At 40.5% G+C, this 26,129-nt stretch overlaps 1 protein-coding gene across 1 annotated transcript; it reads left to right on the top strand.

Annotated features, from left to right (window-relative positions):
• The first annotated feature begins 1,310 nt into the window (after positions 1-1,310).
• LOC134062358 (SLAM family member 6-like) lies at positions 1,311-20,514 on the top strand. The gene is made up of 6 exons (XM_062518344.1): positions 1,311-1,343; positions 10,666-10,983; positions 11,119-11,376; positions 11,778-11,900; positions 12,091-12,209; positions 19,463-20,514. The coding sequence occupies exons 2-6, from the start codon at positions 10,713-10,715 to the stop codon at positions 19,553-19,555; spliced, it is 864 nt and encodes a 287-aa protein (XP_062374328.1). The 5' UTR covers positions 1,311-1,343; positions 10,666-10,712; the 3' UTR covers positions 19,556-20,514.
• The last annotated feature ends 5,615 nt before the right edge of the window (positions 20,515-26,129 follow it).

Below are 26,129 nucleotides of genomic sequence, written 5' to 3'. Positions count from 1 at the left end.
GGATGTATTTTGAGAAAGTTCGAGTTCACAGTTTTTAGCCAAAACTCGTTAGCCTGTAAGTGACCGGGGCATGTCCTTTCGCCACTACAAAAATTGATCTAAAGTGCATTTCACTCCGGATTATCCCTTTAATTTGTTTAATGTGGATACGGTTATCTTTATTTTACAAATCTTTAGTAGAATCTGTTCTCACATTTTCTTTTATTGTCTGGTATGCCTTAACCCCAGCCATATTGTAAATGTGGCTGCAAGTTGATTGGCTGTCCACAGTTATTCTTGCTTTGAACATTTATAAGAAGCAGGTCACCCAGAAGGCAAGGTCTATTTTGAACTGTAAAAATCATCCCTTTCATTGTTCATTTGAAGGTCTTTCCTCAGGCCGGAGACTAAGAGTTTTTATAAGTCCAATGGGACAAAAACTATTTTATTCCCACTGCAATACGCCTGCTGAATTTGTACAATCTTGCTATTGCACAAATTATTCTAATGACCATCTGTCGGAAACAAAAACAGACAAGACAATTTCTTAACTTATATAAACCTGTGTCTTTTTCCCCATCTTGTGTCTTTACTATTTACTGCATGTGTAACTGACTGTGAGACAAGTTTCACTTTGGAACAATAAAGTTAAACTGAGAACTGAATAATGGATAAGGTGGGATGCAACAAACTTCCCAACAGGCCTACAGCGGCAATTTTCCTCCGGCTGATATTTGGTTATTCTTGATGTATCTTGCACCAAAATGTAGTTTTTTATCAAAGTGAAATGGTTGCTGGCATATGTCGGCATTGTTTGAGTACATCGTTGAACTATTGTTTTGATGTGTTGAAGTCAATGGGAACCGTAAATCGGTAAAATAGGGTGACAGAGTGACAGTGTGACAGAGGCCATGTTATTCAGTCACAGACTGAAACAAACTACTGAAACTTTTGGAAAGGTAACGTAAAGCCACATGCAAAGAGAAAAGATACATTTTAACAAACATCCTATTCCTATTGCAGATATTTTTCTTTGCTCCTTCTCTAGTGCCTACCATTCTAAACAGGTAGCCTACGGCTTTAAAGATTTTTAAATCCAACTCATGCACTGCTAAATATGGCATTATGAGGAGTAATTCTTTAAAAACTACAATTAACAGAAGTCAACAACAGCTGTACAGTAGGCTATGTTCTCCCATCCTGATCTTGAAAATGTCTGTGTTTGTTGAGCAGCTGCAAATCAAGAATAGCTGCACGTCTGGAAGAGTGTATCTTGTTCTCTACATTATCTGCTTCTTAATTCCATGGTAAAATGGAAAGCCTGTTGACTTTGCTGGTCCTCCTGAGTGCCACATTTCCATCAGGTAAGGAGACTTTTTTGTGCTACTTACCAGGCTTGTACAAAATTCCAAATTTTAGAATTGGCCTCCATTCAGTTAGGGGGGACTTTCTCATTGACCTTCTGTATCATGGAGGTATTATAAGAACTGGAGAAAGTGAACAAGTCCCGCCCCCATTCATTTCAATGGGAATGCTAGGCTAGTGAAAAATGCCAAAATTGAACGATTTTTTCAGGCTTCAACATGGCGTTTCAAGGGTCTTGTGTCCGGTGCCGTTTTGTTTAGCCAATTAAGTGGCAGGTTACTGATTGACGTAAGGTACAGAAGGAGAGCTTGTGCCCACACTAAGCTCATGCATGAGCTGAGAGTGGAACAGCCACCAATCAGCATCTGATCAGCATGAGGAGAAACAGCACGGAAAATTTGGGTGTTAGTTTCTAGACTGCCTTAGCAGTGTGAATGAAATCACAGCACAAGGCAGGATGGGAACACCCAGGCTAAAGGAAGAAATTACTTCACTGAATTTCAGTTTTTCTCTGAAGTTTGTTTATAAAGAGTCAAGACATGCTTGATGTGTGTATAATTCAAAAACTCACTGTTGACAAAGAGAGTTTCGCTGGCAGCTGCTTATTAGAAGTTCTAACAATTTATCTATACCAAGGATTCCGTAGACTGACACCTGCAGCTTCAAATACAGTAGATAGACTGGCATAATAATGTCAATCTCCATTACAAACGAATCAAGGGACAGGAGATGCAGTGCTGCTTGGTAATAGAGCAAATGTATGGATGACTTCAAGTTGGAAAGAAACGGTCAGATTTTGAACTAAGTAGGGTATGGGATTATGACTTCAAGTTAAAACTGAAGATGCACAGTCGGCAAGTTCCAATATCCAAAGTGGGTGATTTAACTGTATTTTCACTATTTAACATGTATAGCCTCATGGATAAGGTAATTTCAGGAAATATGCCACCGTGTGACATTGTAATGGGGAAAACATGAAGCCGTAACAGCGTATTAAGCATCAGACTTGATACTGTAATGTTAATTTGTAACGTTCTGTGTAGCCTATGTTAGATCTAGGCCTAGTGCCGACATCGAGCAATATGTTGTTTCACCTTGTGGCGCTCGACCTTAAAGGAACACTTCACCTTTTTTTTATATTCAACTACGTTATTCCCCTTATTAAGACAAATTGATACATACCTCTCACCAGGGTATAAATTTAACTTTTTGACCTACCTGCCAATGGCAGGCAAGGTGTGAATACTTTACTTACCGGCCTAAATATATTTTACAAAATAAAACGTGGTGCATTTCTAAGCAGGTAAGAAAGATAACTATATTGTGTGGCGCAGTAATATCCTCACTCTTGCACTTTCAGTTTCACTTTGGAGTGAGGATTTTACTGCGCAGAGTCTAAGTGCTCCCAATATTATTCCGCCACACAATATAGTTATTCCTTTTACCTGCTTAGAAATGCACCACGTTTTATTTGTCTCACCATACTTGGTCGTGTGACTACTCGTGTAACTGTATTTTAATAGGGAAAAAAACCCTTAGCTGTTCTATTTAACCACGGACTCGAGTGGCTGATTGCTTTTCTAAAACAGTTACTACGTCGATCTAGCATCACAGCAACGAAAAATGTAACGGATCATTCATACGCCAAGAAATATATTCCCTCCATATGAATGGTTGCCATGCAACAACGAGACGCAGCCACTCTAAAGTTTGTGCTAGTTGTGGCATCAAGGACCAGAACTATCCGTTTTAGAAATATATATATATATATATATATATATATATATATATATATATTAGGGCTGGGACTCGATTAAAAAAATTAATCTAATTAATTAGAGGCTTTGTAATTAATTAATCGAAATTAATCGCATTTTAATTGTATATAAATATATGACCTGAGAACAGTGAGAAGTATTTTTTTTTCACATGGATTTTTAGTATAGCCTACTACTGAATACATAGGCCTAAGCTTAACCCTTTCATGCACGCATTATGAAAAAAAGTGTGTAGATTTTTTTAGCATTGATTTTCGTACTCTACATGAGCCCAATATTGAAAATCAGTTGGAATTTTTAAAAAATATGCTTTTATATAGAAGTTACGTTATTGTCCACGTATGTGGACAGTGCGCAACAAAGGGGTAAAAAAGAAAAAATTTAATGACAGAAAATGTGGAAACTATGGCCCTCTATTTCCTCCATACTACCCACCCAGCCCTCTACTACCCCCATACTACCCATCCACCTCTCTACTACCTCCATACTACCCGCCCAACCCCTCTACTACCCCCATTATTGCTCACCGACCCTCACCCACCCCTCTACTACCCCCATATTACCCACCTCTACTACCACCACTACCCAACCACCCCTCTACTACATCCATACTACCCATCCCTCTACTACTAACCCACCCACCCCTCTAGTACTCTCATACCCACCCCTCTACTACCCACCCACCCCTCTACTACCCCCATATTACCATACCACCTTGGCATTACCACATGTAATTAGGTCATTATTTATAAATATGTTTACCAAATGTTTGTTTCTTTGCAATTTAAAGCAATTAAAATCATATTTGAAAAAAAAAAAAAAAAAAAAGTCCTAGTTACAAAATCTAATTTTTGGCCATTTAACTCCTCTGTTGCGCAACGTCCACATACGTGGACAGTTGCTTTTTGTGGTCTACAAACTCCATTTTACATCCGATTTCATTTCTGAAAACATAGAGTTGTTCAACACACTCTCCTGTACAGCATAATATTTTTTTTACATGATTTTGCCTTCTTGAGTACTAGCTTTTTACAGATATGCCTGGAGCATTCAGCATATGGCCATTACTGTCACTCATGTTGAATTGATGATGTCATCAAGCAGTCAATATTCCAAATATAAGATGATACATATTGTTAATATATTGCCAAGGACCTATTAAAACTGCCCTGAAGTGGATTGGTGTATATCAACATGATAAATAAGTAGAAAACAGAGTTAAAGTTACTGTCCACGCATGTGGACGTTGCGCATGAAAGGGTTAAGCAACAAAAATATTGTTTATTAATAAGTCCAATAGACCAGTGCAATTTTTGCCATAAAGTGTAGCAATACCATATTTAGAAATAGTACATTTTCAGAAATTCATGTAGCCTATAGATAGGTAGACCTTCTGTAAACTATAATACTGTGATATCCTGTTAATTGTGTCACCTGTTACCTTGAGTTGAGTTCATGAAATTGTTGTGTCCCTTTAAGGGGAACTGGGGGGCGGAGTTTACGTGTGTGCGTGTGTGCTTGTATGCGGTTCTGAGTGTGAAGTTTCTTTTAGGTCTATGAAAGTTGGACATGGAATTAGGTGCGGTGGATTACTGTTATAAGCGTGAGTTGTGGCTGTAACAGCAACTCGGTTGCTATTTGTTTAATAAATAAAGCTCAGAGGTTTCCCTCAAGTGTCTGGAGTATCACAATACTTTGTCCACGCTAGCAGCTAGCTGCTTTATGTTTTGCACTGAGGTGATACCTGCGGTGATACGTCCTTGTTGCATAGGTTGCACACAACCATGCTCTTATCTACGCTTCCATCCGTTCGTTTTTTGTAACAACATTTCCCATCCACGGGGCCAACCAACGCGGTCACATCAGCTTCTTTGTTCACTGTGCCACTGTGGTTTGTTTTGTCTGAACCGAACTCATGCGCGTTACTTGGTGCTCCAGTATAATCGGTCCGTCTGAAACTCATCCAGTGAGAAACATTCCGCGGTGCAAAAATAAATAGGCATACGATTAAAATGCGTCAATTGTTTTAACGCATTAATGTTTGTGTAATTAATTAATCTTAATTAACGCGCTAAAGTCCCGGCCCTAATATATATATATATATATATATATATATATATATTGTTTGACCTGTTTGACCTGTTGATGTGGCTAGAGCTCTCCAGCTTGCGTTGCTTATAGTTTCACTACTTCAACCCAAGAAATGGGTGATCTGCTGTTAAATTAGACTACAACATTGGGGAATTTTACATTATCAGGACCTGCGAAATGAAGGCTAAACTGATAATGTAATAATCTCCTGTTAAATGCTATACTTTATTACATTATTAACATATACACACAGAATACCATTATCACTCCCACCCCCTTCTTATTGTCCCACCACTAGGGATGTCCCGATCAGGTTTTTTGCCCCCGAGTCCGAGTCCGAGTCCGAGTCATTTGATTTTGAGTATCTGCCGATACAGAGTCCCGATCCAATACTTCTACAGTACATTACAGGACTCCAGACTAACTTTTTGTGTTGGTTGCACTGGTGCGCCTAGTTTTTTTTTTTTTAGGTGCACCAGCACAAAATTTAGGTGCATCCACATTTTTCATTGTATTGCCTTTTATGGAAAAAGGTCACCTTTTATCGCTCTCCTTTCATATAATGTGAATGATTTTTTTACAATAAGGCGTAATTCTCCTTGGGACAGGCCCTTTTGAGTCTTGGAGTTGGAAAACATTGAGATGATCAGTCAACTTGAATGCAAGAGTTTTAATACATTTTGTGCAGTATACTATGATGCTAACCGGATTTAATTATAATTTAGCTAGTTGTCTTCTATGCGTCATTTTACGATTGTGAATGTGCAAGGGGCGGGTGTCCATTGAGCGCGCACGAGAGGGAGAGGGAGAGCGAGAGAAAGCGGGCCAAGGAGAGGGGGTCTATATAGTTTGGTGAAGTTGCACGCATAGTCTGCAGTGAAAACTTGTGAAAGAAATGTATGCCTTCACCCGAGCAGCGTCAGGTGCACCAGTGGGATCTAGAATTTTTTCAAGCACACTCCTAAAAATGTTGGGCGCATATTACATTCCGATCAGGGATCGAATATATATATATATATATATATTTGATCCCTGATCGGGATGTAACGTCCGATTTCGATCACGTCTGAAACCACGTGATCGACCCCGATTTCCGATCACGTGATCGAATCGGCAGTGTTGTGCCTGAACGCGTTCATTGAACGAAAGTTCATGAACTCGTTCATAATTTTGGTGAACGTGAACTGAACGAACTGTATTTCTGCCTGATGAACGACACTGAACGCGTTCATTCTGGTGTCTGTGAACGTCACGTTCACTCTTTTTTCATTTCGTTAGGTTCAGGCAAAAAACACACCGTTAATAGCACTAAACTGTTGCCCAACAATTGCGTTCTTTGACTATGCCAGATTCTATGTCTGAATTCATATTTCCGTACCAGAATTTTTCCTGCTGTCGACCTAGTTTTCGTAATGTTGCCGCCACAGCTGCTATAGGCCTATGCATGCAATCGCGGAAAAAATCACACTTGATGATCAAGTGAAGTATTACGTGTAGCTTTATAAAGCGCCCTATGTCAGTGAACAGTTCCATCTCTCACGCTGCAACTAATGCAGCAAGATATCCTCCTTCCGGTGTAAAACTGACTCTTCTGAGCGCGGCCGCATTTCTGCCCAGCGAACCGAAATTCTACTTTAGATGAGAACAAACGGAGACCATTTTGCATGCTTCATGTCTGAATTTCCGCTACCGTCAGAAATGCGGCAAGCATTATAGCAGAATGTGCGTAAAACCTGTCTAAAATGGCTATTTCATGTTAAACTAATGAAATATGTGCTGGCTGTGGCAGCAATTTTGAATGAGTATAGGTCGCAACATATTGAAAAAATGAACTGAACTAGTTCATTTTTTGGAGCTGTGAACGTCGTTCATAATTTGGAATTATGAACTATGAACTGAACTAGTTCATGTAGAAAGTGAACTTTCCCAACACTGCGGATCGGGACATCCCTACCCACCACCACTCCACCCAAGACATCACACATGCCTGCCCCTAGGATTCCCCTGCCCCTCACACACACACAGGCTCCCTCTACTAGCACGACCCCAGGCAGTATGATTGGCCCCTTGAGCCGTGGATCTGCCCAAAGTTTCCTCCTGAACGAAAATATGCACAATTGGAGAAGGAACTGACAATTTCACCGCATTCTTTACATTAGTAATCATAGGCATGTTACAAATAAACATCCTTGTATCAGTAAAAAAGTGATATTACATTATTAGGAAATGCACTTTATGGAATTATCTGGAAGTTCATATTAACATACTGTATCTAAACCCCATTTAACACTGAACATTTCCTTTAACACTAGAAGCGCCAAGCGCCGGTCATTTGACCGCTGACGCGTATTCCTAGAAGCGCCGTGTGGGTTTGACCTAGATATACCTAGAACTGCCGGGCTGCGGTCATTTGACCGCAGCGATTACAAAAAAAAAAAATCTTTTCACTCGATTAAATTCCAGGACCCTACGTTCACGACTTTTCCTAAATACGCGTGTTTTGTCACCCAGAATTTTTACATGATCAAAAGCACACCGGTACAAGCTAGTTTAGAGCTATTTTGCGCTCACTTATGTGACAACACTATGTTGTCTCGCGTTCGGCCATTTTTGTCCAGGCTGCTATTCTCTTTTCTCACAGCAGATGTCGCAAGGATTTCCTGTCAGTCGGGCATGAGAATAATATTTTACCATAAAACATATCGTTTATATATGTGCAATATGTATTATATATGTGCTTTATTTTAATAACTAGGCTATTTTTCATTTACATGGCATAGTCTATGGAGGCGATTTACAGTGGTAAAATGCGAGTTTGTTTTGAAAACGTTGCGACAGGCCTACATGTGTAAAACATATTTTCGTCGTAGCCTATTTATGTACGTAGGGCGCGTATGCCTACGTACATTCATAGTTGTATATCTTATCTTCTATTTGTAGGCTATCTTTTAAAGCTCAGACTAATGTATAAGCATTTTCCTACATATTTGCTGGACTGACTGAGTTACATCAAGTCAAACCTCTATCCTAAAGCACTTTTTGTACAATGTCAAGTGGCGCAGCGTTAACACTCCTGTCTGCGACTCCGGAGACCCGTATTCACATCTTGGCAGGAGCGAAATACAGAATTTTCGATTGAATTTTCTGACCGCTTTTCAACGTCGATGAACAATTATTTTTTGTTAATGGTTTTTAATAACAACCTATCTGAAATAAACGGATGAATCACAATATGTTTAGGCCTACCATTAACGAAAAATAATTTCGCCAGCCAATCATTTTCTGCCGCCATCTGACAAACTTTGACTAAGCCAGTTAGACTTTTTGCATATAAAAATAATTATATCATAGTGACACGCGAAAAAATAAACGATAGCTTAGAAACTAGGCCTGCATGAGATTTTCCCACTGGGCACACCACATCAGTATTGTGCTCGTTGCTACGATACACAGGACTCACAGTGAGTTGACGACCAAGGAAAATGACATGGGGAAAAGAAGGAAACAAAGTAGAACTACTTCTAGCCTGATTTTGATCTCACCTTAGGCCTACATACTTTCCTAATTCCTACGTTACTCAGACTTTTGTTAAATCGTCAGGGCCCGGTTGCACAAACACCAAAACCAAAGATTGATGATATGAACCAAATATTCTGGAACAGATGGATTTACAGCATTGAACGTGATAGGCTATTAGGCTACTGCTGCGACTTCCACCGTTTCCTTTCCAGAGATTGCTGCGCGTTCACAACGCAATGAACGCATGCAGTCTACATTGAAGTGAAACGTGCAGAACGTTGTCCAAAACAATACAATAACATTGTGTGTTGATATCTAATACAATATACACATCTGTAGACATGAAGTGGCAACTAAAGCCATTATCAGTCATGAAAACTGTGGCGGCTGCATTAAGGTTTTGGCTGAGCCAGCTAGCCAGCCAACAACTTCATCAGCCAGCCGTTCTCAAAGCAAATGGCTTCGGGGTCTATACATAACACTACCCATTGCAGCCTATTTGAAACCGATCATCCCCCCTCCCCCATACACTCGTCTAGGCTACAGACATCAGCGAGGCATTGAGGACAATTAACTGCCTCCCCACCCCACCCCATCTATCTGTCCCTGCCTACTAGTCTGTAGGCTGACTGTTTAGGCAACTCGTGGAAGAATGCGCAATGTTTCATCGCATATGCGCGTTTCAGAATGTTCGAATTCGCCAGCGTGCGTGTAGTTATGTGAATAGAAAAGAATAGAATATAGCCTACTTTATTGATGCCTTGTTCAAAAGGACTTCCGTCATGAATAGGTTGGGAATCGAACCAACATTCCTTGGGTCGTCAATCCGAAGCTCTAACCAGTGAGCTACAGCCTTGCTTATAAATCATGTGAAAATGTGTGTCTCAATGCTGAATCTCGAATTCACATAGAAGTTAGCTTAAATTGTAGAAACAATAGGCCTATAGCTTTTTTTCAGCAGACATCGCAAACATAGCCAACACATTCGCAAAACGGAGAATATCATTCACTCATTATTTTAAATTAGGCCTATGCTACTTCTCACGCCTATGCCTGCTCAGCATAGCTCTCTCTATCTCCCTCCCTCCGAGGTAGCTAGCCTAGACCCTATAAGATGCTTCTCCCTAAATGAATGAAAGTTGTTTTAGAAAGTAGCCACGGTAGCCTGTAAAATGCGGCATGAAATCCTGGCTACTGTGTAGGCCTAATTGAAACCAGACTGTTAGGCTCTTTGTTCCAGGTGACTAGGTCCGATCATTTTCGGCGGCGCGAACATATAGGCTACCTATTAAATTAATAGAAGTGAATTTGGGGAGTGAATTAGAACTAGCCACATTCACTTTTAGAGCATTTTAGTTGAAAGTCAAGTTTGCTTAAGGTTTGTTCAAGAATTCTTCCAAAGTTTTTACCTCAAACAACACAAATCAACACAAATACATGAACAGATAACTCAAACGTGCTGTATGTCATAATGAAACAAACAACCACAGATTATTATCAACAACACGGTCTGACACGAATGACACATGGCTTAGTGCAAACTGAATTTATGACCAAACGATTTCATTCGTGCACGAAGCGCCATCTAGCGATCATTATGTGTAAGTAAAAGCCTCCCAGTCTAAGGACTCAGCGGTCATTTGACCGCCTCGCCGCGCTTTAAGTAGTTCACAACAGCACGGCGCTTCTAGTAGGTCGTCAAAGCGGTCAAATGACCGGGGCGCGGCGCTTCTAGGTATAAGTGGGTCAGAACGGCGCGGCGCTTCTAGTGTTAACAATCTTTTTGGTGTTTGGATCAGAATGTTTAATTCACAAAAATGGCACTCTTATTTTTTACTACAATGCAGATGGAATGCAGATGGAATTACAATGCAGATGGAAACACAATGAAGAACATAAGTACTAATATAATTGTATTTCTTCTATCCCATAGTGGTTACTCATGAGATATCTGTCTTCACATTGGAAGGAGGATCTGCTATGTTTGACAAAGTGCAGAGAAATCTCATAACAAAGTTTGATGAAATCACTGTTAAGTTGAGCCCATCCCATCCCGTAATGAAGTTTGTCAATATTACAAATCCTAGTATTATTGTTATTGAGGACCCATACAAGGACAGATTGATATTCAATACAACAACATTCAGCCTGGAACTGAGAAATCTGCAGAAAAACGACAGTGGACTTTATACATATGAAATTAGATGGGATTTCAACATAACAAAAGTTGTGTATAAACTCTCTGTTCTTGGTATGTTGCTGTTTTCCTCTTGGGTATGTTTACAATACTAGTTGCAATGGTTGTATCATTAACAATATTGATTTGTTCATTTGTTAGCCTGCTGAGGCTCATATAGTTTCATATTTGCATGTCATTGTGTTTCAGAGCCTGTGGCTGCTCCTGCACTGACTTCTAACTGGTCCAGCAGTAACTCTTGTGATCTCACAGTGACATGCAGAGGTCATGACCTCTCTCTGACTTTCAGCTGCAACAGAAGCAGCTGTACTCAGCTGGGAGACTTCCCCATCACTCCCACCCTGGTAGTCTTTGCCAGGGATGGATATGTTGTCTGTAACCATAGTAACCAAGTCAGCTGGCGCAACATCACTCTGGACATGCCATCACTTTGTAAATTTACCAGAGGTAAGATGCCAAGATTGTACATCACAGGATTGGTCTAGGACCTTAGGGATGAAACTAGGGCTGCTTGGTAATCAGTTATTCAATTTGTGCTAGTTTTTATGGAAAATACATCTTAAACTGAACAACATCTCAAGTTTAACCAATTAAACATGTTCTGCTTTACTATAACTATGTACTGTAGATAAAACAAGACATTTAAGGAGATAATCTTATGGAAACAGTGCAACCTTTTTGCATTTCATCAATCAATCAGTTTAAGCAGGAAATTGATAATTTATTTAAGATTTAGATTAGTCTATCTATGAAAATAGGCAATCACAAGAATGAAACCCATGTAATAAAAGCTTATGTATTGATATTGGTCAAGCTTGTTGCAGTTAATATATGCCAGTGACTTACAGAGGAAGACTCTACACAGTGGACTGTTGGATGGATGACCCTATTGACTATTGGACTGATCTGTGCTGGGATTGCTGCTGTCTGTGCAGTGATATGGATCTGTCGAAAGAAACTGAGGATTACAGGTAGATTCTGTTTTATTACCTGAATGAGCCTGAATGCCTGAAATGCACATTTCTCTAAACTGGTTAATTTTTCTTTGGAAGAGATTCAAGTGATAATCTAGATATGATATGGGTAAACATACATTTTATGTGTGTCATGTTTTATATCTATATTTTCCTAATTATGGCTTAATTTATATTTCACAACCAGAGGAGGCAAGACCGAGGAGAGAGGACGGAGGCGGAATGGGGGATACGCGAGGAAACACAGTATATTACGCAGAAGTGTTTTCAGTCGGAATTGTGCAGTCATTTATCCAAGATGCAAAGGTACAAACTTCCCTCCCACTTCTGTCAACTTTCGGTTTCAAACAACTTCGCAGGGATTTATTTGCGTCAATAAACTAGTTCATCGACCAAAAAATCACCTTTATATGCTGGAAGTGTCATAATTGTTGTTTTTTTTTTTTTAAAGTTTGTGCCTGTTAGTCAGGCATTGTATAGTAAGTATTCATTCATGTCTCAAGAACTATCAAACATTATCTCATTATCAAGGTCAATAAGTTGGAAGAGTCCATGTTTGACATTTTTAGGCTTTGGCATAATCTCATATTCTCTGCCATTTGTGTGTCTATATAGGTGAAAATCTATTTATTTGATAGGCTTTGCAATAATAACACGTATGTATTTAGGGATGCAATGGTATTACACGGTTATAGTGACCAAAATGATCACGGTTTTCGGTATTATCACGCTATTTAAAAAAATATATGTGTTCATATGTTAAAAAAGCACAAGCTGAGGCCTACACAAGCTGAAATAGTTTTTAAAAAGTGTGACAGTGTTTATTACATTGCAAAAATATAGGCAAAACCTTATTGCCTTAAGCGGGATACAGATCATGCACAGCAGTGACAATCCTAGTCTCTGTTCAACCCTCCAAACACACAGAAAATGGCTTGTCTTGTTTCTATTTCATATTTTGAATTAATAAACTTTAATACATGTATTTTGTTAACATTGATAGTATTTTAGGATCTGCATAATTACTTATGCTAAAACTATTCAGTAATTTGAATACTTCACATTGATTACACTTGTCTTTAAAGGAGAATTCCGGTGTGAAATTGAGCTTAACTGTACCGAAACATGTTAAGGTGTACTCGTGTTGTAAGACGCACCTTCGCTCACCCCCAGCATTCCGAACTCCTCCGTTTTTAGCCTAGCTTGCAGTAGGCTTGAATCTATTAGATTAGGCATCACGTAGCCTATGCAGCTAAATCGCTATTTTTAAACCATTAAAAAGGTTCCAAGTAACTCCACACTGCATTGGTAGACTTCTGAGGGTCCTGACATTTAAAACGAGATACTGAGAACTTTGGAAATGCACAGGAAGTTTATTAAAAAAAGACTGTTTACAAGCAGTGCCTACATAGAATCTCTCCGCTGGGCGCCATCTTGGAATCAAGTCGCGATAAGCCGACTGACGAGCACGAACGAACAGGAAGGACAGGGGAACATATTGCTAAAGTAATTCCATAGGAAATATATTGTTATACTGTCTACATGAGCATGATGAGTAACAAAACTCAAAATGTTTGCAATATGTCCCCCTGTCTTTCCTGTTCGTTTGTGCTCGTCAGTCGACTTATCGCGACTTCACCACAAGATGGCGCCCAGCGGAGAGATTCTATGAAGGTACTGCTTGAATAAACAGTCTTTTTAAATAAACTTCCTGTGCACTTCCAAAGTTCTAAGTATCTCGTTTTAAATGTCAGGACCCTCAGAAGTCTACCAATGCAGTGTGGAGTTACTTGGAACCTTTTTAATGGTTTAAAAATAGCGATTTAGCTGCATAGGCTACGTGATGCCTAATCTAATAGATTCAAGCCTACTGCAAGCTAGGCTGAAAACGGAGGAGTTCGGAATGCTGGGGGTGAGTGAAAGTGCGTCTTACAACACGTGTGAGTACACCTTAACATGTTTCGGTACAGTTATGCTCAATTTCACACCGGAATTCTCCTTTAATGATATCACAGGGGTAGTGTGTAGGTCTAATTGAGTGCCTGTCACTTTAAAAAGTATGTGAACGTAATTAGGTTTCATTCGGTTTTAGGAAAATAGTCACGCTTAATTCAAGGATATATGTTTTCATTACATAAAATGAATGTTCAAAAAACTAACAAGGTAAACAAAATATTTCTGGTGTCATAGAAAAGATAAGTGTCTTGCAATGTTAAATTCTATGATTTAGGTAGGTTACCGTAGCATGGGATTGTGTGTTGTCCCGTTCACTTTTTCCTTGGTCATGTTTAATTGGCCGGGCGCTTAAATTATCTACCATGCCTAATCCGCATTGTGGTTAAATCCATCAAATTAGACAACAGAATCAGTAGTGCAGTTTTGCTTCATAGTAGCCTACCAGGCCTATGTCAAAAGCAGGCTCGGATGAAGCTGGAAGGAATCTAACACACGGTTTCCAGGCCGTGGTTATCAACCGCGATAATAATGATATTTGAAATTAACACGGTAATTGTCAACATTTGGGGGCAGCCGTGGTGTACTGGTTAGCACATCGGGCTTGTAACTGGAGGGTTACCGGTTCGATCCCCGACCAGTCCACCACGGCTGAAGTGCCCTTGAGCAAGGCACCTAACCCCTCACTGTTCCCCGAGCGCCGCTGGTTGGGCAGGCAGCTCACTGCTCTGGGTTGTGTGATTCACCTCACTGTGTGTTCACTGTGTGCTGTGTGTTCACTAATTCGGTTAAATTGGGTTAAATGCAGAGAACTGAATTTCCCTCACGGGATCAAAAAAAGTATATATTCTATTCTTCTATTTTTTATTATCATGGTTTACCGTTACACCGGTAGCCTAATCGTTACATCCCTAAAAGGTATACAACAGCAGGTATGCAATAAATTATTATAATGGTATTTCATATCAATACACAATAATAGAAATATTTAATATATATTTTTGCTTTTGCTTAAAGGGATTATCCGGAGTAAAATGCACTTTAGATCAATTTTACAGATGATTGGGAGTACTTACGTTGAGTTGACATCAAATCGAAAAAATCTAACTTTCTCAAAACACATCCGAATGACAAGATTTGATGTCAACTCAACGTATGTACTCCTAATCATCCGTAAAATTGATGTAAAGTGCATTTTACTCCGGATAATCCCTTTAATTACAGTATATTTTCATCCAACCTGTTGCGGCCCCCCATAGCGGCTCCCACTTTGAAAACTGGCCTAGGTGATGCGCCGCATCATCAGTAATAGACCTCTGAAGTTCACCTACAAATAGGATCCAAAGCTGCCATCTTTGCCCATATAAGGAGATCCAGGTGTTAATTGAATTCTAACTGCCTATGGCAAGTTGGGGTAGCAAAGATCAAAGTGTGTCGTCTTCACCTACCAAAGATCACAGTATCCACTGGAAGGCCGAGGACAAAACTTTGTAGTGCAAAATGTCCGCATTTCCAATTTCTTCTGCCCTGTGAGAGTTTAACAGGTGCGATAATTGAAAATCCACATGTTATTTTCCCATAGAAAAAATCTCAAGATACCAGATCTCCTTATTTGGGCAAAGATTGTAGCTTTTTTGTAGGCAAACTTCAGAGGTCTATTGACGTCTCTGCATGTGATGCGTGAGTGAGCAGGACATCTCATCTCTCATATTGGTCTCTCCTTCATTCCTCCATCCTCCTATCGTTCCTTCCTCGTTTCCTTCACAAAATTAATTAGAAGGATGGGTTAGGACCGAAGGAAGGAAGGAAGGGACGGAGGGAGGAGAGACAATATGGGGCACTTTACACGAAAAAGGGTTAAAAACGCAAAACCTTTTTGCGGATGCACTATATCGTTTAGATGGTAACGGCGTTTTGGGGGGATGAAAACGCAAGAAAGTGAAACCGCCCTCCATAGTGGGATTCTTGAAAACAATCTACTGTCGCGCCACCGTGTAAAGGATGAAAAACGCAAAACTGCGTTTCTCGTCACATAGAAATGACGTGACAAGCATAATATAGCGCTGGAAAACCGTGGGAAACACATCAGGATCAACATGTCCATCCCTGCAGACTTTCAACTCGCCTTATAGGCGCAGTATTATTCACGTTCAAGAGTAATTTAATCAGTTAACAATGATGATCGAGAGTAGTACAGAACAGAGAAAAAATATAAACTACATTCTGGAAATTCTTGACGTTCACAGAGAGAGAAGGCAACCTAGACAGCTGTGGGTGAGACCTGGGAGGACTTCAGTGGTTGGATAACTTTATGAATGGAGTGGAGACGACCTGGCATGGCATGAGAATTTTCGCATGTCAAATGACTCTCTGTTTGCCCTGAGTGAGGAACTCCGTCCTCACATTGAGGGACAAACGACAAACATGAGGGCGTGTTTACTGCATCGATAAATGTGAAACGTCACACACTTTTGCGTTTCCGTGTGCATGCAGATTTTTACCCAAAAACACTCGTCTAAATGCGGAGTTAAAAGTGAAAACGAAAGCCACTTTTGCGTTTTTGTTTCAGATCGTTTCCGTGTAAAGGTAGCCTAAGACGAATGAGAAGGACCCTATGGCTTTCACACTGGCAGTCGAAATCCGATGTCTTGCATATCCGATCAGAATCTGATCTTTCTGACTCATTGCATATTGCAAGTGATCAGATCCGATCTTGGCGTGCAATGCTCAGATTAATTTTTGATATTTTCCAACTTATTATGCGTAGCCGCGGCGAAAATACCTTACAGTTTGTGAGAAAGCGTCAGAAACGGAGGAAACTACTATATTCAAGTTTTTTCTTTGCAGCAATGTCAACGCGCATGACACAGCAACGGGCCTGGCGCACACGCTGAATCAATCAATCACTTCCATGACTCAGAATTGCGTTTGTCTGTCGCAGTGCAAATGACGAAAGGGGCACGTTGAAATCCTATTCAAGTGGTTCGACTGTTCAGATTGAGTCATATCCGATAGTAAGTGATATTGAAACCACCTTCGTATGAGGTGCGAATTAGCATTGGAAAAATTGCATTTCATGCGGTTTTGTGCCGTTCAGATTACCCAAAATTCAAGCTAGATACAATCCAGATAAGCAAAAAATCGGATTTCGACTGACAGTGTGAACAAAGCCTATGGCCCTTTCCGAAACGGAGTCCCTACTCACTTCGACTTGGTTAGCGAGTGAACTTCCTTTTCAAGTCACACTCGTGGGTGCGGAGAACACTCGCATTGAAGGGATAGGGGTTAACACAGCACTACATTTCAGATGCGCTTGAAGGGAGAAGGGAATGTACGCCAATAAAGATGTTCTGGACGGCCCTGTGTATTAGAATGTACATTCCTCTTCTCTCCTTTCATTACTATGAGTGAGGAGTTGAATTTTATGCTTTGTTTAACATCAAATTATAATAGTGCTGTAAATGCAACCTACACATGTCTAAATATTACAGCCTAATTCTGTACGATCTTGCACATTTTACTGAGTATCAAACTAAACATGAGTTGTTACAATGTATCTTAATCACGCTTTTGTCTGTAAATGCTATCATACGGACCAAAAAACAACTGGCAGGGAGATACACGAGCTGCACGAACACGTGAAAACGGTTGCACCTGCGTACGAAGTCAGCATCCATGCAGACTTGCTCCTGGAGGCGTGGTAGCCCCTTTCCCTAGGCATTTCACTCGACTCGATGGCCCTTTCCGAAACGGATCCCTACTCACTTCGACTCGGTTAGCGAGTGAACTTCCTTTTCAAGTCACACTCGTGGGTGCAGAGAACACTCGCATTGAAGGGGTAGGGGTTAAAACAGCGCTACATTTCGGATGCACTTAAAGGGAGAAGGAAATTGACGTCATATTTGTTTTCATAGAAATTATGAAGGCAATATATATTAATTCGCCAAATAAAATGTTCTGGACACCCCTGTGTATTAGGACATACATCCCTCTTCTCTCCTTTCCTTATGAGTGAGGAGTTGCATTTTATGCTTTATTTAACATCAAATTATAGAAGTGCTGTAAATGCGACCTGCACATGTGTTTAAATATTACAGCCTACTTCTGTACGATCTTGCACATTTTACTGAGTATCAAACTAAACATGTTGTTACTATGTAGCTTAAATCACACTTTAAAGGAATATTTCGGTATTTTACACTTTAAGCCCGTTTTCTGCATTGCCTAGCATGAACACGAGTGTTTGACACCGAAATATCGACGATTGAGCCTGTTTGTGCATTTCGGCACCTTTAGAATGTTCTCTGTATGGCGTTAACATTGCTCCCTATGTGCATAAACTATTCTGTCCTTAAAACACCCCTAAACGTTCGTTTTTAAAAATGTGCAGCTCACCGAGTGGTTACTGGTCTTCAATGATCTTCTATAGCAAGTTTCGCAGTGAAATTCAAATTCTGTTGTGTTATATTAGGCAAACACGGTTGTGAGTTATCTGAAAAATTACTTCCGGGATTTCGAAAATCCCTGATAAACTATGACTGAAGCTACATTTCGCTGTCAAACTTGCTATAGAAGATCGTTGAAGACCAGTAACCACTCGGTGAGCTGCACATTTTAAAAAACGAACGTTTAGGGGTGTTTTAAGGACAGAATAGTTTATGCACATAGGGAGCAATGTTAAGGCCATACAGAGAACATTCTAAAGGTGCCGAAATGCACACACAGGCTCAATCGTCGAGATTTCGGTGTCAAACACTCGTTTTCATGCTAGGCAATACAGAAAACGGGCTTAAAGTGTAAAATACCGAAATATTCCTTTAAGTAAATGCTGTCATACGGACCAAAAAACAACTGGCAGGGAGATTGCACAAGCTGCACGAACACTGAAAACGGTTGCACCTGCGTTCCAAGTCAGCATCCATGAGTTTTAGCCCCTCTCCCTAGGCACTTCACTCGGCTCAAATTTAGTTTCGGATGATACTCATTGTGGCGGACCCTCGCGTGAATGCGCAAACGAAGTGGAAGTGTGTAGGGGGAGGGTTTAGGGGCACGTTTCGGAAAGGGCCAAATTTTGTTTCGGATGATACTCAATGTGGCGGATCCTCACGTGAACGCGCAAACGAAGTGGAAGTGTGTAGGGGGAGGGTTTAGGGGCACGTTTCGGAAAGGGCCTATGGATACAGACGGTTAGAAGGTTGCCGCCCCCTCTGTGGGGGAAAACATGCTAACATCACACATAAAAGTCAATGGGCTAACTTGCTAGCAGAGCACAAATGTTTTCCCCCACGGGGGTGTTTCAGCCATGGTAACCACGGTAACTGGGGGCGGTAACCACGATTATGACGAGATGCCGTCTGTATGTGTATGTCCTGTAATGTCTTGCAAGTTGCTATAGTTTGCTGTAATGCATGCCTGGCTGAGGCCATCATGTTTATAGTAGGCCTACTGTAAACATGATGGCCTCAGGCATGCATTACATGTGGTTGTTGAGTAAAAGAATGAATGTATGAATGAACAAACAAACAAATGTGGGCTTTTGAAAAAAAAAAAGATTGATTTTGAAATGTGCAAAGTAGGCCTACTCACGTGTCCTTGTGTCTCTGCAGAGCAATCAAACGTCTGAACCACAACCAGAACAACCCATCATCTACAGCCTTCTACAGCCTCATAGGCCTACACAACAGTTTGATGTCCACTAAACCTCAGATCTCCACAGATGAGATTTTTATAAAATTACTATTCTTATCCTGTAGATTCTTTTACAGTTTATAAACACTGATGGATGCATGCGAAGCATAGAGCCGGACGATAGCTAGTTTCTCAAGCTACGCAAAGGGATTAACCACCAAAGAACGGGAAAACTACCTGAACAAGCAACAACCAGACATTTTGATGCTAGTAACACGTCTAAATCAGTGTTTGAAACTGTAGTTTCCTCTTCTTTGTCTGAATTGGTTTAAACCGAACTGTCTACAGAGAGCCTGTTCACACCCTATTGACTGCCATGCTATCGAAACTGGTTGCAGTTCACTTGTAGTTCACAGGCAGTTTAGTGAGACCCAAATTAATGGGAGTCTATGGGGCTAAACGGCAAAATATATTTTTTTGTACAAACTACATTTTATTGAAGTTTTTCGTCTTCTCATTTTATTGTAGTTTCCACAACTACAGATTTTTTATCAAAAGTTAAACAAACACCTATTTCCTTTTGGTATCGTTTAGGGTGACTATTGACTGCATGCCAGTACCTTTTCTCGGAATGAATGGGGTAACATTACTTTTGGCTCCGGTAGCTATGTGCTTGCACAAAATGTAAACTCCCTTGATAAAGTTTCACATGCTGCCTCCTTATGTTGGAATGTGTGAAAATTAACAAAAATGGAAGGGATACCTTTTTATTTGCGATTTCTGTAACAATTGCTGCGTTTACATGAGAGCTTTAATTCCGAATAAAACCAAGTTAATTCGGAATAAAAGTTAATTCCGCTTTAAAAGAGACCATGTAAACGCTTATTCCGCTTGAAAATGATTATTCGGAATTAAACTTAATGGTTGGTTTATTCCGATGTTAAATCGGAATTAACGCACTCCTTGATCATGTAAACCTTTATTCCGATTCAAAGTTTATTCCGTTGTTTGGCGCATGCTCATACAAGGAGGAAGCAGCAGCGCATGCTCGTTTCATTGCTAATTCAGCTCCGTCTTTTTCCCCCCTTCTCCGGCACTCTTCTCCTCCTCAGCTAGCAAATGTGAAGCTTGTCAATATTCTCGAGCTGCTGGTTAAATAGTAGGCCTATTATCGGAATTACTGCGAAAACCGTTTTCATTATGTTATTGCCCATGCTATAACGTTAACCCGAGATGACAAAAAAGCCGCTAGCCAGCTTAAGTTTGTTTTATTCCGGTAGACCTTAATTAGGCTGCGTTCATGCGCCACCTGTCCAATCGGAACCCTTCCCGACCCCCAGACGTTCAGCTGAATACAATACATTTTATGTTCCATGTAAACGCCAATTCGGAATGATTATTTCCATGTAAACTCGAAGGAGAATATTTTAATTCCGATTTATTTAATTCTGAATAAACTAATTCGTAATTAAAAACATCATGTAAACGTGGCAATTGGTAGGCTGGCCTACTGAAAACTTGTTATATGCTGTTTAAAAATTGATGACAAACATGTACAGAAAAAACTTAATGCTGATGTGCTATTTCATGTAGCCTACCACTGCTGTTATACTGTATGCTTTTATTTACAATTACATTAACCCTTTGCTTTTGTTTATGTAAAGCACATTAAATTACCCCTGTGTATGAAATACACTATATATTTATTTTATTTCTTTTTAGCTTAATCTACCTTAAGAGTCATTGCATGAGAAAACCAGGCAGAGGTGGGAAGATGGGGGTCGGCCAAATTGGCTCATACTTTGTATATGTGATAAGTATGTGGAACTATGAACAGCCATATACTTAAAACCCTCCAGCTGTTTTTTGTTATGGAGTTCTGGGACCCCTCTCAGAGACCCTCAAAAATCCAACAATTCATGGCTGAAAATGACTGAAATTGCCATTTCTACCCTGATTATCCTGATAAAGATATGAACATAAGCTTTATATTTCCATAGAGCCTAGGTAGCATAGTTTTAAAGACCAAAAGGTGCACAGAGGGGTTATCTACACCACTGAAAGCAGCATTTTCCTCCCTCTAAATTTCGGTCATTTTTAAGAAGCATTATCTCATATTCGCAGTGGCTTTGGTGGATGGTTTTACTGTTGCTGGAGATAGGAACATCTACTGATTCAAAAACAATTGTCGTCTAATTGGGCCACACATAATGTGTGCCGTGACAGGAGGGTCTTTAGCAGGATTTTTCGTGTTTTGGCCTATGATACACCATATTCAGATCGCCATCACATGGCCATACCATGGCATTACATCACAAACAGATGTAATGCCAGATGTTTGCGATGTAATGGCATGGTATGGCCACTCGGTGGCGATCTGAATAGTCTAGTTTCAAATGTATGACAACCAAGAACAACAATGCATGCAGAGGTCTGCACTCTTTGAGTGATTTTCTAGTTAATTAAAGCTTTCTTTAACAATTTGTCATACAGTGACACAAAAATTGACCATAAATTACCCTATAGTGAGATATTATTACCTGGTTTATTATACTCCAAAACCCGAAAAAAACCCGTAAAGACCCTCCTGGCACAGCGCACATTATGTGTGGCCCAATTAGACGACAATTGTTTTTGAATCAGAAGATGTTCCTCTGTCCAGCAACAGTAGTCAGTGGTGCAGATAACCCCCTAGTGCACCTTTTGGTCTTTAAAACTATTCTACCTAAGCTCTATGGAAACATAAAGCTCATGTTCATATCTTTATCAGGATAATCAGGGTAGAAATGGCAATTTCAGTCATTTTCAGCCATGAATTGTTGGATTTTTGAGGTTCTCTGAGAGGGGCCCCAGAACTCCACAACAAAAAAGAGTTTGAGGGTTTTAAGTATATGGCTGTTCATAGTTCCACATACTTATCACATATACAAAGTATGAGCCGATTTGGCCGACCCCCATCTTCCTACCTCCTGCTGGTTTTGCCTGGTTTTCTCGTGCAATGACTCTTAAAGCCCATTATGTCTACCCAAATTTGTCATTATGATTAACACAAAATATTTTGGGGAAATATACGTTTTACAAGTCGATGTATTGTTTGAACGTTTGTCGATACCTAAAGGCAGAAAATAAGATTAAAAGGTTTGTTTTTTTCAGCACTCATTGAAAACTTGCTCATAAAAGTCAAATCATGAGCTTTCCTGTGTTATGAGAGTTGAGGTCTTCTTTGGGAAAATTAGCAGGAAGCACATGCATTCATCTTCACGTTGTTAGAAGGAGAAATTGCGTAATCAACTGAGATTTAGTATTTTATGAGGTTATTAGTTGTTCTAAAACATAGTTCCGGTCCTTGATTGTGATTGGCTGAATCGCGTTCGATGCTGTTGTAAATATCACGATAAACTCACACCTTGACCGCATTTCGTTCTATAGTAATACGTTACCACAAAACTAGCACAAAAGTTAGAGTGGCTGCGTCTTGTTGTTGCATGGCAACCATTCATATGGAGGGAATATACACTGCTCAAAAAAATAAAGGGAACACTGGTTCATAGGAGTATAGCATCAAGTCAGTCACACTTGTGGGATATTGATCTGGACAGTTATGTAACAGAGGTGGTTGTGAATCATGTTGACCCGCTTTGATGTCAACGAAATTTACTGCAGGTGTAGTAGAGGGCCAATTGTGAGACGACCCCCAAAACAGGAATGTTTTTACAGGTGGTGGCAACTGGTAATTTTTCCATCTTCATCCTTCTTGACTGATTTTTCACTAGTTTTGCATTTGGATAGGATCAGTGTTACTACTGGTAGCATAAGCCAGTATCTGGAGCCTACAGAGGTTGCACAGGGTAGTCCAACTCCTCTAGAATGGCACACCAATACTGTCATTGCCAAAAAGATTGCGGTGTCTCCCATTGCAGTCTCAAGAGCATGGAAGAGATTCCAGGAGACAGGCAGTTGCTCTAGGAGAGCAGGGCTGAGTGGTAGATGGTCATTGACCCAATAGCAGGACCAGTATCTGCCCCTTTGTGCAAGGAGGAACAGTAGGAGTTTTGCTAGAGCCCTACAGAATGACCTCCAGCAGGCCGCTGGTGTGAATGTCTCAGACCACATTGTCAGAAACTGACTTTATGAGGTTGACCTGAGGGCCCGATAGCCTCTAGAGGGACCTGTGTTCACGGCCCTGTTCTGTGCATCCCTCCAAGGGTATGCCTCCCCAGACCATTACTGACCCACCACCAAACCGGTCATGCTGAATGATGCTGAATGATGTTGCAGGCAGCATAACGTTCTCCATGACATCTCCAGACCCTTCAATGTCTGTCACATGTGCTCAGGGTGAACCTGCTCTCATCTGTGAAAAGTACAGGGCACTAGTGTTAGACCTGCCAATATTGCATTCTATGGCAAATGTCAATTGAGCGCCACAGTGCTGGGCAGGGAGCACAGGTCCCTCCAGAGGCCATTGGGCCCTCAGGCCACCTTCATGAAGTCTGTTTCTGGCAGTGTGGCCAGAGACATTCACACCAGTGACCTGCTAGAGGTCATTCTGTAAGGCTCTAGTAGGGCTTCTACTGTTCCTCCTTGCACAAAGGAGCAGATACTGGTCCTGCTACTGGGTTAAGGATCTTCTACCACTCTGCCCTGCTCTCCTTGAGCAATTGCCTGTCTCCTGGAATCTCTTCCATGCTCTTGAGACTGCAGGGGGAGACATAGCAGTCATTTTGGCAATGGATCGTATTGGTGTGCCAATCTGAAGGAGTTGGACTACCCTGTGCAACCTCCGTAGGCTCCAGATATTGGCTTATGCTACCAGTGGTAACACTGACCTTATCCAAATGCAAAACTAGTGACAAATCAATAAAGAAGGATGAAGATGGAAAAATTACCGGGTGCCACCACCTGTAAAAACATTCCTGTTTTAGGGTCGTCTCACAGTTGGCCCTCTAGTACACCTGTAGAAAGTTTTGTTGACATCAAAGCAGGTCAACCTGATTCACAAACCACCTCTGTTACATAACTGGCCAAATCAATATCTCACAAGTGTGACTGACTTGATGCTATACTCCTATGAACCAGTGTTCCCTTTATTTTTTTGAGCAGTGTATTTCTTGGTGGAAGAAAGATTATCTATGAATACATCGTTACATTGTCGTTGCTGTGCCTTCATTTCATGAAATCTTGCTAGATCGACGTAGTAACCGTTTTAGAAAAGCAATAAGCCACTCGAGTCCGTGGGTTATACTGTATAATCGAACAGCTAAGGGTTCCGCTTCGCGTCGTGCCTAACAACGCCCCTCAGCTGTTCGATTATACGGTATAACCCACGGCCTCTCGGGGGTTATTGCTTAATTATCCATGTTATTACTTCATAATTTTTCGAATGTATTACTTTTAAGTTATTTAAGTTAAGTTATTTTTGCCGGTATTTACACCATGTGTGTATACCTCATATGTGTTCACCAGACTGGTAGTGTTTACTTCATGATATTTTAGCACTGTCATCTTTAAATGCATCATTTTCAGTCATTCTTTGACAGAAATGGCTATAAATGTTACTGTATTGCAGTTATAGTAATAATTCTAATGGTATTTATATCGTCACTGAATCATCTATACATGATCTAATAAATAACAATAAAAAAACTAATTTAACCTGACATATGGACTTTAAAGGAACACTTCACGGTTTTTTCATATTATTACGTTATTCGCTTTATTAAGACGAGTTGATACCTCTCACGTTTAAATGCATGCACTCACTGGCTCTGGCGCGCGGCACAACTTTGATAGCACTTAGCTAGCCCAATGCATTCATTAGGATCCAAACAGAGATGAAGTTAGAAGCGACCAAACCTCCATGTTTTCCCTAAAATAAAACACAGTTACAAGAGTAGTCACACAACCAAATATGGTGAGACAAAATAAAACGTGCATTTCTAAGCAGGTAAAAGGGATAACTATTGTGTGGCGGAATAATATTGGGAGCACTTAGACTCTGCTCAGTAATATCCTCACTCCAAAGTGAAACTGAAAGTGCAAGAGTGAGGATATTACTGCGCCACACAATATAGTTATCTATCTATATGGCTCTGGGGGCCACCAGAGATTGCAGGGGGTCCGCACAAAGTTGCCTGTGCTGAGGTTGTGAGGTTGCCAAAATCATATTTGTGCACATTAAGTATAAAATCCCAATAACAATCAAAACTCTGTAAAATCACCTTTAAATTCATGCTGCTATTTATATCCTCTGACCTCTTGCGTAAGCAACCTTCAGGTCGGGCTAGGCTAGGCATTAGAAATTCATCCCCGGACCCTGATTGTTGAATAAAACAATGTTTGTGTGTGGGTAGGAGTTTGGGTAGGGGGCCTGGCTGGTCTTAGACATAGGCAAGGGGGCCTTCAAGGAAAAATGGTTAGGAAACACGGGATGAATGAGAGCAGGGACGGAGAGCCAGTCTCCTTGTCCAATATCGGTGTGTGACCTGAGAAATAGACTTTTGGAAGAATGGTCAAAAATTCCGATAAACACACTTGTGAGAAGCCTTTCCCTATGGATTGACAATGGGATGTCACTTAAGTTCATATGCGAGTCAAGGCAAGTGACCCAATACTTTTGGCAATATTTTAATATAGGAAGTGGGC

Source organism: Sardina pilchardus, chromosome 17 (genome assembly GCF_963854185.1).
Source record: "Sardina pilchardus chromosome 17, fSarPil1.1, whole genome shotgun sequence".
NCBI lineage: Eukaryota > Metazoa > Chordata > Actinopteri > Clupeiformes > Clupeidae > Sardina > Sardina pilchardus.
Note: the sequence above shows the minus strand (reverse complement) of the source record. Positions and strands in the feature narration are given on the sequence as shown.

What these genes read in the sequence shown, in the direction of transcription:
- LOC134062358 (XM_062518344.1), top strand. Translation starts at nt 10,713, where the DNA reads ATGTTTGACAAAGTGCAGAGAAATCTCATAACAAAGTTTGATGAAATC. An exon ending in GTATAAACTCTCTGTTCTTG is followed by an intron (nt 10,984 to 11,118) that starts GTATGTTGCTGT and finishes ATTGTGTTTCAG; the next exon opens with AGCCTGTGGCTGCTCCTGCA. An exon ending in ACTTTGTAAATTTACCAGAG is followed by an intron (nt 11,377 to 11,777) that starts GTAAGATGCCAA and finishes AGTGACTTACAG; the next exon opens with AGGAAGACTCTACACAGTGG.